At 38.5% G+C, this 14,878-nt stretch overlaps 2 protein-coding genes across 3 annotated transcripts in view; both read left to right on the top strand.

Moving 5' to 3' along the window:
- Positions 1–5,388: 5,388 nt before the first annotated feature.
- Positions 5,389–14,878, top strand: part of LOC121857183 (methenyltetrahydrofolate synthase domain-containing protein-like) — a 31,468-nt gene continuing 21,978 nt past the window's right edge. For both annotated transcript variants that reach the window (XM_042353118.1, XM_042353119.1), the window contains exon 1: positions 5,389–5,451. The gene's annotated coding sequence lies outside the window, so the exon portion shown is untranslated. The remainder of the gene's footprint in view (positions 5,452–14,878) is intronic.
- LOC121857184 (calponin homology domain-containing protein DDB_G0272472-like) lies at positions 5,459–7,487 on the top strand. The gene has a single exon (XM_042353121.1). It carries the CDS (start codon positions 5,746–5,748, stop codon positions 7,306–7,308), a length of 1,563 nt encoding a protein of 520 aa, XP_042209055.1. The 5' UTR covers positions 5,459–5,745; the 3' UTR covers positions 7,309–7,487.

Consider the following 14,878-nt stretch of genomic DNA (forward strand, 5'->3'; position numbering starts at 1 on the left):
CTATTGGTACGTCCCAGGGATCTTTTACTCATCCAGGCATTTGCAGAACAGGATCTTAAGGGGCTCCGCAAGCTCATTACACAGTTTTCTTCACACTGGGGTGCACCATATCAGGGCCGGGAGTCTTGTGAATCCTTAACTTTGACAGTTTATTTTTTATAACATCTGAGAACACAATGTGGGTCAGCACTGTGTCAATGTCTCTGCTTGGTATTGAATCCGGCCCTCCTCCATTCTCTGTAGCTGCCTCGTTTACTGTATCCCTTGTGATTTGTGGGGTGTGGTTAGAGATGACATTGTTTACATGGCGCTCGCCTCCTCCTGGGTGGGAATAATTGGAAATTGGAAATAATTGAACTCAAGAAAATGAGGCCTTGAAAGAGGAGGTTGGTGATCGGGTTCCCCTTATTTGCATAAAATCGCGTTGCATATCATCGCAATGTTTGGCTCCATTTTCTGCTGAAAGTCCGCATTCTCCACCATGAATTTAGTGAAGAATAAACACCGCTCCAGCATGAACACCTTCATCATTGTCTGAGACTATCTTCACACCATTTAATTCGTTTGCATTGTCAACACACCTTGAGATTATAAATGCATGTAGCATGAAATAAATCGTAATGTGTACTCTTATTTGTTTGTTATTGCGTCGTTTTAAATTAAGCCTTTCAAACGGACCTTTGACATCTAGGAAATTTGTGCGAGTGAGTCTTAATAATATTAACTGAGTATTTAACAAATAGTAACTGAGTAACCTGTACTATAGTCTACGTGTGTGTCGTGTGAACATTTACAGTTGATTGTAATGCTTCAGGCCAAATTAAATTTTGATCAGAGATAAAACTAACCAGAGCGGTTGTAGGAAACAATGTAAGGTACTCACAACACGTAGCAGTAAAAACAGTCCAGATAAATGATCCTCTGCCATCATTGATCTTAACCAGGTTCTTACCCTTCTCGTTGTGCTGAATGATCTCTCCACTGTACGTGTTGTCATGGTTCCCCGCTCTGCCTTTCGCTACCAACAACTTCTGGAGCTTCTAAGCTTGGAGCTTGTCACGGGTAATAACAACTGTTTGGTTAATAGAAGGAATATATCAGTGTGTTTGAGGTAAATCCTGAAGTCAGTCTTCAGATCCACCATCTCGGTTCTTCTTTTAAGATCAAATCTCAAGCCAGGTGGCTGCTTCACCTTCTAATGATCTTTGCAATCTGAATGGTCCTTGAATTCTTCTCTTTTAAGCTTTGCCATTTACAGTAGGTGAAGTGAATACAAGCCAAATTTTTGAATAATTTCAGCAGCAAATCGTCATAGACTATAAGCCTTTAACACTCGAAAGTTGTTTTTGACAACCACACTCCCTGTTGAAAAAATAACGAAATCGAACAACTGGTGTTAGCTGTCTGCTCCACCTTTACTGTGCACTTTTTTGGTATAAAATCAGAGCTATGACATAGAACTTGATATAAAATCTTGGTACCACGGCAAAATCACGACGATATGTTTTAACCAAATGTTTATTACCTTAAAACCTCGTGTAGTCAATCAAACGGAGTAAATGACTGAATCTAAAATAGAAGTGGTCAACGTCATGATGGCGTCTTGTACATACAAAACTGAAGTAGCCGGCGAATGGTCGGCTTTATTTTACAGTCTTGTCAAATCGCTAAGCCTAATCAGGAGAGTCTTATTAACTTAGTTATTGGTTTAAGCTACCCAGATTTCACATACCGCACCTGACCGCGTTAATCCCCTGACCCAACCAAACACTGCTTTCCCTTGACACAGCTGCCCCCATCCCCTCCTCAGCGGATGCCCATGAAAGGAGGAGAGGTGGTGAATGCAAGGACTAAAATCTCTAAACCTTAGTGTGTTGTGTGTTGCCTTCTTCTGTTGACCATCAAAAATATCAAGCTACTGCACACAGCCAATGATGAAGTACCATACCTCCACCAATAACATTTTTATTTTATTTTTTAGATATGAATTTAACGAACCCGGGGTAATTTTTTTTTAGCTGATTTGGATTTGGTTGGGTCGTGTCGCCAATTTAAAAAAAAACATTTTAACGGCTGTGTTCGTTGTAATTCTTTTACACGAACCATTTTGACATCAATTATTTCTAGCAGAAAAGTGAAAACGAAGTTACGGGAAAACGGATTTGAATTAGAAAATTTTAAGGGGTAACGAAGGTTTGCGCGTTCGGGGTAAATATTAGGCTATAACGAACTAATTGTTTACCATGTGAACTTGTACGGTAATTTTGTACTGATTGTGTGTGTGTGTGTGTATTTATTCAGTAAAATCATCAAGAAACTTCAAAATTGTTCAGTAAACAGTGAGTCGATTCATCCAAAGATAGCCCGAGAGAGCCATTAAAAGAGGCGAGGTTCACAGTTCTTCAGTATCAGATTTTATTTACTTATTTATTTATGGTAGGGGGGTGGTGGTGTAGGGGAGGTTCCTTCATCCTGTAGCGGGGCCAGGTTGTCTACTTCACCCTAACCTTCACACTCCACAATGTACTTTATTTCTTTTTAGTTAGTAGTTACTATTAACAAAACACTGGTGAAGGAAATTATTGTACCTGTGTCATCTGATTGTACTTGATGTGCCATAGGCTTAATTCATGTTATATAGTACTATAAGATTTAAAGTCTAAGTCTACTATATGCTGAGATTCCTTTTGTGTGTTCTCAGTCGCTTCAAATCGATTTTCTTATAGTTGATAGATAGATTTTAAGTATAATCGTCATACGAGTTTCCATTGGTTGAGCATGTACACATAGTCAATTATGCAGGTGCAAGTTGTGCAACAAAGAGCGACAAAGATGATTCTTTCACTATGTCATCTCGATTATCCAAGTAGACTGAGGGTGTTGGGAATAACAACTCATCAGACAAGGCACAATAAGGGTCTCACTGAAACACTCAAAATCCTGAAAAGGATGTAGAACGTGAACCCGAGCCATTTCTTTGTGATATCACGCACCACCAACAGGAGGGGACATAACTATACAAGCTCACCAAATTATTATGCAGAATGAACATAAGGAAATACTTATTCGCAAAGAGGGTGGTAGAACTGGAACAGTCTACCAGCACCAGATTCAAAATATCCCTTGACAAAATTACCAAGAAGGCAAGAACAATGGAGGCTACTGGTCTCGTTCCCTCACAGGGGCGGATCCAGAAATATCAAAAGGGGAGTGGGGGGGGGTCCGAAAAGTTGTGGGTGGAGGAACATGGCGAGCACAGCAAGTCCACTCAACTGAGGGGATTGGAGGAGGGGGCACTGTAAACCTCCCCATTTTTTTTTAATCTGACCAATATCATGGGCATTTAGAGGCCATTTTGAAGCCATGTGCACTTGATATTAAGAGATATTCTGGGGTCAATAGTAATTACTTTTTACTATACAAAAACGACCGAGTACAATACTGCATTAAATAAAAAGTAATGTAGTCTTCTGATGAAAAGAGGGGTCCGGACCCCAGTGCCGGATTTAGACCTGTGGAGGCCCATGGGCAGCCTCTTTGTGGAGGCCCCCCCTCATTATAATTACCCAAGAGGGTGGGGTGGCGAGTGAAGCAAGCCTAAGCATCTGGGAGTTCCGGGGGGCGCTGTAAGCCCCCCGGGAAAATTTTGAAATTTGAACACTTCTTTGGAGAATTTTGAAGCCATATGCAGTTATATTGAGGAAATTAGAACATTGAGAAATTTTTAATTTACTGTATATTTATTGATAGTGTACAAATTCTCAACACACACAAAAGTGAGACATGACTGGAGTCATTCATGTGGTTTCATGTCGACCAGCCCTGATATAGCTACTACCGCACATGTCAAAAATTTTCAAGAGACTTCACAGAAAAGAATATATTATTAGTTATTACAGAGAGATTATTCTTTGCATTATTCATGAATTTCAAAGAGTAGCTAGCCTAATTTCTGTCACGCTTCTTGCTGAACATAGTTTTACGTGATGGAATAGATAAACATGAAATTTAAAGAATGAAAATAAAAATAATCCAAATGAATAAACAAATACATAAAATATTGTAATATGTGGAGGTCCCTGGGCTGCTGCCCACTTTGCCCACTCCTGAATCTGGCCCTGCCGGACCCCCTGGATCCGCCCGGCCTCGGCTTGGCCACCTCTGAATCTAGTACTTGTAGTGGGTGGCCATTAAGTAAAGTAAGGTATACATTGTACACAGTAGGTGTAGATATACCATGCATACGTAGTATATACAGTGCAGGTATGCAGTGGCGGCTCGTGAAAAATAAAATGGAGGGACTGCAAGCCTCACACAACAGTAGGATACACAAATTTGACCTACCTCAGGTATGAGTTGTAGTTGATGTCCACGAATTCCCAGGGCATGGTAGTAGTGTTGGTGGTAGAAGGTGGTGATGGACCAGTATTAATTGAAAATAAAGTCGGCGCGTCTGCTCTTCGATGTAGCAAAATTGTTTATTACTATTTCATTAAAATCCTTTATTTCTGTTATCATTTTATTTTCAATGGATATCACTGCTAAAGCAGACAGTCTGTCATTCACCATGTATTACTTGAAAATAAAGCACGATTTAACCACACCGTCCACACACAATGTAAACACGAGACTGAGCGGCGGCGCCAATTAATAACAGACATGAATCGTACAGCATTGACAGCAACTATGAAAGTAACTTAAATTTTGGTCTGATTTTAATGAAAATTCACTTAGCAACGTATTGAAAATAATTAAATAACATATAAAATGATATATTTGTTGGTAGTGTATTATTCAGCTGTCTCTCTAAAGGAATCATACGCCTGGCAGTAAGTGTCTGGGGGGGACTGCAGCTCTGGTGCAAATAACTTACACTACATTATATATTATCTGCATTGTTTATATACATGGTGGACGAACGTAAACTTGTATTGCAATAATATATTTATAACACATGCACTGAATAATAGAAAGGGGAATCTTACAAAGCCAAAAGGCATTACAACCTGGATCTAACATCAGATATCTGGCAGAACAATCACTGAATATCCATCATTCATATAAATCGAACCTAATTCAACCTAACCTTACACAAACTTGTCTTACCCAGCCTTACCACAAGTAATATATCATGAATTTCTTTGCATGCTACAAGCCGATCAGTGGCGAAGAGGATAAAAGTAAAATAAAATTTGAAAAAAACCTCTAGCAGATAGCAAGTGACGGTGTTCCACGAATAAAATTATTCAATCGTTCTACGTACTCATTTATAGTTATAACATTAATTATTTTACAAATTTGTGGGAAAAAGTTGACGAATGTGTGATATAAGTGAAACATTAGGTATATAATGACAGAAGGCGTAAGTTTCTATTTCGGTGTTTGGATGCCCGCTCCCTCACCCCGCACATGACTGCTGGCAGCTGATCAGGAGGCACAAGGACGACGTGGGTGAGCTATTTTCAGAGTTTCTCCAATAGTTTACTACTTAGGTTTTATCACTCGTAGTCAGTACGCTAATCAGCATTGTCATTACTCAGTGACCAGGGATGGAATGATTTTGTGACAAATATTTCTTCATTTGTGGTGTGATGGCGACGTAATAGGAGGCACCATGGGCCTGCCTGAAGAGCGAGGCTCAGGCAGCTCCCGTTTTCTGTGGTGTAGTGTAAATAAAGTAGAAATATTTGAAATCGAATCCACTGACTCGATCACTGTAGCACTTGAGGGGGTTTCCCAATCGATATGGCGTGTGGAAATATAGAAGTAGGGGCAGTGCTCCGTCTGAGAAGCGAAGTGAACATTTTATGGAGGAAGGTTGTCAGAGGGGACACCATGGTAGATGAAGGTGATGGTGGGGCTGGAGGTGTTAGTGTGGGCGTCTACCCCATCACACCCATTAAATGGAAGAGCAAATTAATAGATATAAAATTCTCTTGTAATCAAGGGGTAGACTGGCCCCATAGCGCAATTATGAAGAACAAAGTACTAAATTTAATGGATGAAATTTATGACTTGGAGGGTAAAGTTGATATGTTGACCCAGGTAGTGCAAACATCAACTGACACTTCTGCCTTGGAGAATGTGCCAAAGTTTACTTCCATTGAATCCTTAACAAACCAGGTAGCACTGATAAAAAAACTGTTTAAGCAAGTGAGAGAGGAGGGAAGGGAAGCATTTATGTACCTGGAAGGAGAAAAAAGAGAGATTGAGAAGGACGTTAAAGCATTAAAGGATATTGTGAATGAGGAATTTAGCTCAGGTTTAGATACAAAAGTTCAGAGAGAAAGAAGGTTGGCAAATAAAACATATGATAATTTTAATAAGGTACTTGATGTGTATGATGCTGAAGTAGAAAATTATAGAAAGAATGACAAGTCAGAAAATTTACAAAGACAAAAGGCACAGGAAATGAATCCAATTATTATGCCATGTTTTAGTCACAGCTGGGAGGAGAAAGACCATCTTCAGTTTGTGAAAGTTTATCGGAGGCACAGAATGAAACAGAGGCGGATGGAAGAATGGCAGAGAATTCTCCCTTACAAAACAGAAAATGATGTATTACAACATTGTGCCAGTTATGAAACCTTCTTAAATAAAAAAGACCAAGTTAAAAATAAATTAATCCAGTGGAAAAGTGAAAAAGAGAAAGAACAGACAGAAATTCAAGAAAAGATATCAAAGGAAAAGATAGAAAATGAAAAAAAAATGGAATCGATAAGGAAAGCGAAAGAAGAACGACTAAAGGAAGAGCAGGAAGAAAAATATAAGAAAATTATTGAATGGAAGAAAACAAAAGGGGTAGATAGAATCACTGGTGAAAAGATTGAAGAGAGAGTAGGAAAATCCACCAGAAAACAAAATAAAATGACAACTCGTGAACGGAAGGTAAGCAGATTTACCGATGAGGAAAGAAAAAATATAGGGGTACAGCTTCAAGCATACAGTCAATGGAAAGACCAACAGAAACGAGAAGAAATGCAAAAGAAACAAGAAGATGAACTATTGAAAAAGAAGTTGTACAGTGCAAGTAACAGAAATGAATTTTGTAAGAAAGATGAGCAATATATAAAAAGTAAAAGGGATCGGAATGAAATGCAAATCCGAAATAAAGAAGAACAAAAGAAGAGGCTTGAGAAAATCAAAGCATCTCTACAAGTTAGTGTAGAGAAGAGCAAAAACCGCCTTTATGAGCCAACTATAAGTCACACAGCATACAAGTTAAGCTCGCGGGCAAAGGAAAGTTCATGTGTCAGTGTTGATGAGATTCCTCGATTAGGAACTCCTGTGTGGAGGCTGGGAATTTAAGAGGTGTTATGAATCAGGAAACACAAACTACTGTAAGTACAGTGCATCAGAAATCTTGTGTTGTACATAGATTCAAAGTTTTTATAGTACTGTATTGTTAATATATATTATATATATTTATTGTACAATATATATCTAGTACAGCTCCTCCCTAACTTACGACAGGGTTAGGGACCCAAATCCAGGTCGTAAGTCGAAATGGTCGTAAGTCGAAAATGCTTAAATAATACATAGAAAATCTAAAATGGGTGTATTTTTCTTCTCAGCACCACAAAACTCTCACTTTTAAGCTTGCCAGCCATTTTAAAGTGAATTACAAACGAAAATTTTGTCAGTACACAGCGCAATCACTGACGTTGGGACTCGAAAATACATAATTTGACAAAATTTTGGTACGACTGAGGCGGTCATATGTCCGGGTGGTCGTAAGTTGAGTAGGTTGTAAGTTGGGGAGGAGCTGTATACTGTATTGACATTTATAATGGGATACTAGATGTCTAACTTTTGTAAATTACAATATTTGAATTTTATAGAAATGAAACAGTCAAGCATTAATATATTGTACTGTACTATACTGTACTTGAGAAAAATGGAATTGAACAAGTTACACAACTGAAAAGCACTTCATGTCATTTGCCATGTATGTCATGGGATGTTGACTGTGGTAAGATACGCTTAATCCAATTTACAAATGGTACTTTGTTTTGTACATATGTACTGCAGGGGTCCCCGACTTACGAACGCCCGCCGATACAAACGAGGTGAAACTTCAAATTTACAGTATTTTTTTTTAGCTGATGACTTATTTTTTACTTTCATTTACTGTATTTTGTTATTCTATTTCTTTTTTCTTTCTCTTAATTTAAGTGATTTTAGATGTATATAAGGACTTAGGCTATAATATAGTGGGATTTTAAACATTGTTCTGTAATTACGGTATGCACATAGCATGTGTTCTGATTTAGGTACAGGTTCAGGAACTGAACCTATTTGTAACCCGGGGACCCCCTACAGTATATAGTGCAGAATGTAGGGGAAGTTGAGTCAAATCTAGAAATACAAAATGCTGCTTTATGAAATACACTACATTAGTACCCATAAAGGTTTTATTTGTTTCTTTATATCTTGAATTAAATATATTGTACTGTACTCTATATTACTGTATTTCTCTTCCCCATACCTGTCTGTAATTTTTGTTTTATAACCTAATGACCTTCACTTTGCAACTTGGGTTCAGGATGTAAGGAACCCTTGATTGATATTGAAACAGTTTATTTAGCCAGAATAATATAGATACAGAGTCGATTAAAAATCCTAATATTAACATGACTGAGCCAGTTGAGAGCCTGAGCTCTCTTGTAGGCTTGAACTTAATCTTATGATTAGCCTTAAAAAATCTGTTGCTGTCATCCTGAAGGGGAGTCGGAAGTGTAATGCTGTTACACTTGGCATGTACAGCACCTTTGGCTTGAAATATTATAGGTTGGCCATTTATTTTTCAGGAACAGCTCTTTTGTTCCTGTCACTTAATGAGACTGAGCAGTCACCTTCACCTTATGCTTATCTCCATCATCTTTGGGATGTAAATGTGTTCCTTTAATTATTAGTACAGCATTTTGATCTCTTGGCTGAAAACAATTATTTTAGACCATTAGCATTAGTATTGAGATTTTTTACTTTGTTGTTTCTAGCTGTGAGAATCTTTACTTTTCCTAAACGACCAACTTTGAGGTTAACTGGTGTGTGTAATGTAGACCAACAGAACCTAACACTGCAAGTGATCAGCCCAAGGCAAGGAGGTACTGTATCATGGTATTATTAAACGAAATTATGGGCATCATATTTTTGGATGATGGGGGACACTGTAACCTCACCTTGGAAGGAGTTAGACCAACACACAACACTGAATTCGCTTTAAAGTGATTACAGTGTGTACATTTCTATTCTTCATTGGACATACAATAATTGACTCCTTAGGGAGGTTTGATAACTATTTAAGGCTGAATCAGGTCTTTCAGTGACAACAAGGAGATCTTTTTGTTGAACATTACATTATCTGCCTAGTTTTTGGTTGTCACAATACTTTACAGTACTGTATAAAGGATTTTGGGACCAATCTTCCATTTCTTGCAGAGCCCATTAGCCTGAAGCTTTGGATATCCTCCCTCCTCCTTTAGGTTTGTGAATCAACTATAAGTAAAGCAATATGACAGATTGACTTTGCAGTCTAACCAGTTTTAGTTACCCAAGTTGCCGTACAGAGTTGGATTGTAAATGTCGTATTGATTCTGAAATTCCATTTTATATCAGGAGCTATAACATAAATAAATTGACTAGCCTGTAACAGCTGAGGTGCAAGTGTGTATACATGCATGTTGTTGCAACTCATCAGACACCTACTTTTAAAGGTGATCTTTGCTTCCAGCTTTTCATTTTAAGGTTGCAGCATGGCTGTGATGAGTAATTTTGGGATAAAACAGTATTATTCTAATGTTAGTGTTGCTCCAGGTTCCTGACCCCATACAGTGTATTGTCTGTGTCAACAAGCTGGGGCTTAATTAAAAATTGGGATTTAAATTTTTCATTTTTATTTTTTTTTTAGATAATGGTCCATTGAAAAAATATGAATACCCCAATAGTGAGAAAATCAGGGAATATGAATTTCAGCATTCTTGAAAGTTATTTTTATCCCTCAACCTCAACTTAAATTGAAAAGTACTGTATTGTTGTCACGTATGCCATTTCTCTCTTAGTGTTCACTTCTGTAGTCAACATAAAATATCGTAGAAGAATTAGATATAGTTCCCCAAATAAGATGAGGATTGAATTGGATGAGGATTTTGCTGCTATTGTTATGCTCATTTCACTCCCTATTTTATATGGATGAGAGATTATATCCCTGCGTGTATTTTTTCACTACCTAATATTATCTAACTGATAAAAAGGTTGTTATAGGAGACAGTGTATCAGCAAATTTGTGATAGGAAATGAGGGTCAGATAAGAAAGAAAAGAAAGTCTTGGTAGACTGGACCTCAGCACTTTTGAGGTGGGTAAACTAATGCATATATGTACCATTCAGATAAACTTCATAGTTATTCAAGATAAGTCACTTAAATAACTAGTCTCCAGATAAAGATACTGTACAGGTAGTCCCTGATTTATGAAGATTTGGTTTACAAAAATTTGAAGTTTGAACAAAAATTTTCCTCTGATTTGATTTACGAATGAACAATCCTAAGTTACGATTTTCCCTGAGCAATAATAAAAATATTAGACTAAAGTAATGCAGTTGTTGTATTACAGGTACTAGTACAGTAAGCTTAATTATTTTGCTGCCTTATTTTATTATTCAATGTGTCATCATTCTCTTCAAACTCACTGGGGACAAGTAAACTTATCTCCACCACCACACACAGTCACTCACCTAATTGCCTGATTGTCCAATTTCTCCTCATTTACTCTCATGTACAGTAGCTAAAAAAATATCTGTACATACTATAGTGTGAAACAATATGAGACCACGGACGATAGTTATTGGGATATGCGTGTTGTCTCCTTATACTATGTTATTGTAACAGTTTGAATTGAATTGTAACAGTTTATTTAGCCAGAAAAATACAGATACAGAGTGGATAATAATAACAATATATGCTAACTTGTCCCCTGTGTTGGATACTGAATGGCGGTGGGTGAAAAGACACATAACAACCCTCCCAAAACATCACTAGTTGTACGTATAATTTTGGAAGTCATCGGACTCGCCTTGTCAGATACATTTTTTAGCTACTGTACCATAATACAGTACTGTACAGTATATGGAAAATTAATTCAATGAAAATAATTCTGTATTCTTAAATATCATAGGTTAATTATGGACAATTAAGGTGTAGGGCTGTAAGAGAAAGTGGAATTTGGAAATAAACAAAGGTTTGGAGGCATGGATATTCCTGGCAATGCACAAGAGAGCACGAGAACTGACTGAGAACATCGTTTGCACCATATAAACAAAGCTGTTGGAATTTAGCAAGGATTAGAGACAGTAAGGATAGTTCCCTGGGCACTTGTTTTACCCACCATGCACAGCTCGGTGACGTCACTGTTGTAAATACGTTTCGTCTGGTAACCTCCGTGTGTGCCCGCGTCTGGTCCCTGGACCAATGTATCAACAATTATGGTTATTTGTGCAATATACGGGCACATCAGCAAAGCTCAAATCCCAAGCAGAGAGTACATCAAGTATTACAGATATGCCAGAGATAAGAAGACTTGTGATAAATGGATAAATGCCCACAAGCGTTCTGATAAAATAAACACATTAGGCTAGCCATGAACCTGTTTGAAGAGTTCATATTTCTCTTGTATCTCCTTGATTCTGGAATGTCTGTCAAAATCCAGGTATCTACAGGAAGGTGTGACATTCGTCTTTCCATATGTGGCCAAAAAAAACTTGAAACATCTTTAATAATCCTAAAAAAATTAAAGTTAAGTATACATCCATACGTGGGTTTCAGGTGTAACACCGTGCTTATTTCAAGTCGTGAAGGAAGATTTCCTGTAGTTTCTTAATTCTGCAATGTCGGTCAATATCAGGTCATCCAGAAGACTATGAGACATTTTTCTTGCCACATCTGACAAAAAGACCACAATAATATTGCCTCAAATATAAGAAAAACCAGATTTATATCACTTAATTCACTGGCGATGGTTGTGATGCTTAACACATCGAAAACTTGCGCAATTTTCTTAAGTATGCATTGTAAGGCAATATCCATTTGTCTGGAGTACCCTCAGACATTCACCTTGCCATGTCTGGCAAAAGGAAAATCTTTGCATTGCTTATAAGCTCAAAAATTGAGTTTCTTCTTCCATGTCATCAGCAAAATGCCCGGCACCCACTGGGTGTTTCCTTGTAATATTTTGCTGTTTTCTTTGTTGTTTTTTTGCTATGTCACTTATTTTTTGGAGGACTATAAGAAAATAAAGCATTCATTTTGTTATACCTGGCCACAGAAAAGCCTTGGCCTTACGAGTATTCTAAAAAAAATTGAAATAATCAAACGTCAACCAAGGCAAGGCCGTAGTCCTTGTGGTCACCACAGGTAGCGTGACATCATCGAATGGGGTGGAGCTTAAGTTTATGATGTTAGAGCAGTGTGTCCTTACTGTATACAGCTACTCCTCGACTTACTACATACTCGACCTACGACCACCCGCACTTACGACCTGCCTCGGTCGGTACGACCACCCACACATACGAACGCTATAGTCGGTACCAAAATTTTTTTCAAATGACGCGCGTATTTTCTAGACCGAAACGTTTCCGTCCCATACGAGAACGTCGCGTGGGCTGGGTCGCGCCGCCTCGTGGCTACAGCACCCACGCCGTAGAGCGCTTAGTTGGTGTTTGGCTGTCGTTGTTCTCGCAACTGATCGAGCTGTGTACTGACATTATTTTTGTATCTAATTCACTTTAGAATGACTGGAAAGCATAGAAGTGAGAGTGCTGGTGGTGCTCAGAAGAAAAGGAGACGTCAATTACTTTTGAGACGAAAATGACATTAATAATGCAGTATGAAAATGGAAAAACAGTAGCAACCATTTCATGTGACCTAGGCTTCTCGCACTCAACCATATCTACTATTTTGAAGGACAAGGAACGTATTCATGAGGTAGTGAAAGGATCAGCACCTATAAAGGGAACTATAATAACGAAGAAAAGACAAGGTCCCATTCATGAGATGGAAAAATTACTTGTGATATGGATGGAAGACCAGATACAAAAGCGTGTACCCTTAAGCCTTCTAACCCTACAGGCTAAGGCAAGAAGCCTTTTCGAAAGCCTGAAGGAGCAGGTAGGAGATGAGTGCGACCAAACCTTCACAGCAGGTCATGGGTGGTTCCAAAGGTTTAAGAACCGCTGCAGTTTACACAGTGTAAAAATGAGTGGAGAGGCAGCTAGTGCTGATGTTGGTGCTGCCGAAGCTTTTAAGGAGTAGCTAGATTGTGTCATCGTGGAGGGAAATTATTTGCCTGAGCAAATATTCACTGTGGATGAAACTGGCTTATTATGGAAGCTCATGCCTGAATGGACATACATCCACCGAAAACAATGTCGGGATTCAAGGCGTTCAAGGAGATAAAGCTCTTCATGATATATCATTCAGAGAACCCAGGGGCTTTTAAACATGTCAGCAAGCACACACGGCCAGTGTTTTATCGAAATAACAAGAAAGCATGGATGACCCTAGTACTATTTGAGGATTGGTTCATGACTTGTTTCATTCCACGAGCCAAGGAGTATTGTCTGCAACAAGGGATTGCGTTCAAGATTTTGTTAATTTTGGATAATGCTCCAGGACACCCACCACACCTGGACGACATGCACCCTGATGTTAAGGTAGTCTACATTCCACCTAACACTACCTCTATTATCCAACCCATGGATCAAGGTGCTATTGCAGCTTTTAAAGCAAATTATTTACGTACGACCTTTGCTCAGGCTGTTGCTGCTACTGAAGGTGAGAAAACGCTCAGAGAGTTTAGGAAGGACTCCAACATATTGAAATGTATAAAGAACATAGCTGCAGCATGGGATGTGGTTACAGGTCAGTGCATGAATGGAATATGGAAGAAAACCCTGAAAAGATATGTGAACAATTTCAGAGGATTTAATGGAGATAAAGTAATTTCTGAGATTAGTAACAAGATAGTGGAGTTGGGTAAACAGCTTGAGTTAGAAATTGATAATGAAGATGTTGAGCAGTTGGTTGAAAGTGTAGCAGAAGAGCTAAGTAACGAGGATCTTACTGAACTGGAAGCACAGAAAAATGCAGAGGAAGAAGAGAGTCTAAATGTAGAAGAAGCTGCACTCCCCAAAAATTTTACAGTGAAGCAAATGGCAGAGGCATTTGCTTCAATTAATAAGGGGATGCAAATGTTTGACGGAATGGATAAAAATGTTGAGCGTTTTGCCAAAGTTGACAGAATGGTCCAAGATGCACTTGCTTGCTACAGGGAAATTTATAATGAAAAGAAAAAGCAAACTGTGCAGTCTAAATTGGACATATATTTTAAGTCCCCCCCCATTGCTGTCTCCTTACGCCCCACCAGTGCTGTCTCTTCACTCCCTAAAGATGATCCAAGACCTTCAACCAGCAAGTTTCCCGTGTATATTAACCTGTCTGAAGAAAGCGACATTGATGATCCACCCAGTCCTGTCTCCTTCTTTGCTTCATCCTCTTAATGTAGTCTCCATGTATAATTAGAAAATTATGGGTGCCCCGTGTGCATTCAGCTGACTACATTCAAGGTAAGTGCACAGTATCACTGTGTCCATTTTTCATTATTGATTCCTTTTACTGTACTGTATTTCATTTTAGATCTTCTATGTACATATTATTTTTTGCATTTTCGACTTAAGACCTGGATTTGGGTCCCTATCCCCGTCGTAACTCGGGGAGCAGCGGTATAGTCCTTGGAATTTAGGATGACACAAGAACTCATCGGGGGTTGAGTGTTTTTTTTTTTTTTTTCCGTTGAAAACATATCTCCATTTATACAATGAGAGTC

This window comes from Homarus americanus, unplaced genomic scaffold, assembly GCF_018991925.1.
Source record: "Homarus americanus isolate GMGI-L3 unplaced genomic scaffold, GMGI_Hamer_2.0 scaffold20465, whole genome shotgun sequence".
NCBI classification, from domain to species: Eukaryota; Metazoa; Arthropoda; class Malacostraca; order Decapoda; family Nephropidae; genus Homarus; species Homarus americanus.

Coding starts and splice junctions, on each gene's coding strand:
- LOC121857184 (XM_042353121.1), top strand. CDS start 5,746: ATGGCGTGTGGAAATATAGAAGTAGGGGCAGTGCTCCGTCTGAGAAGC.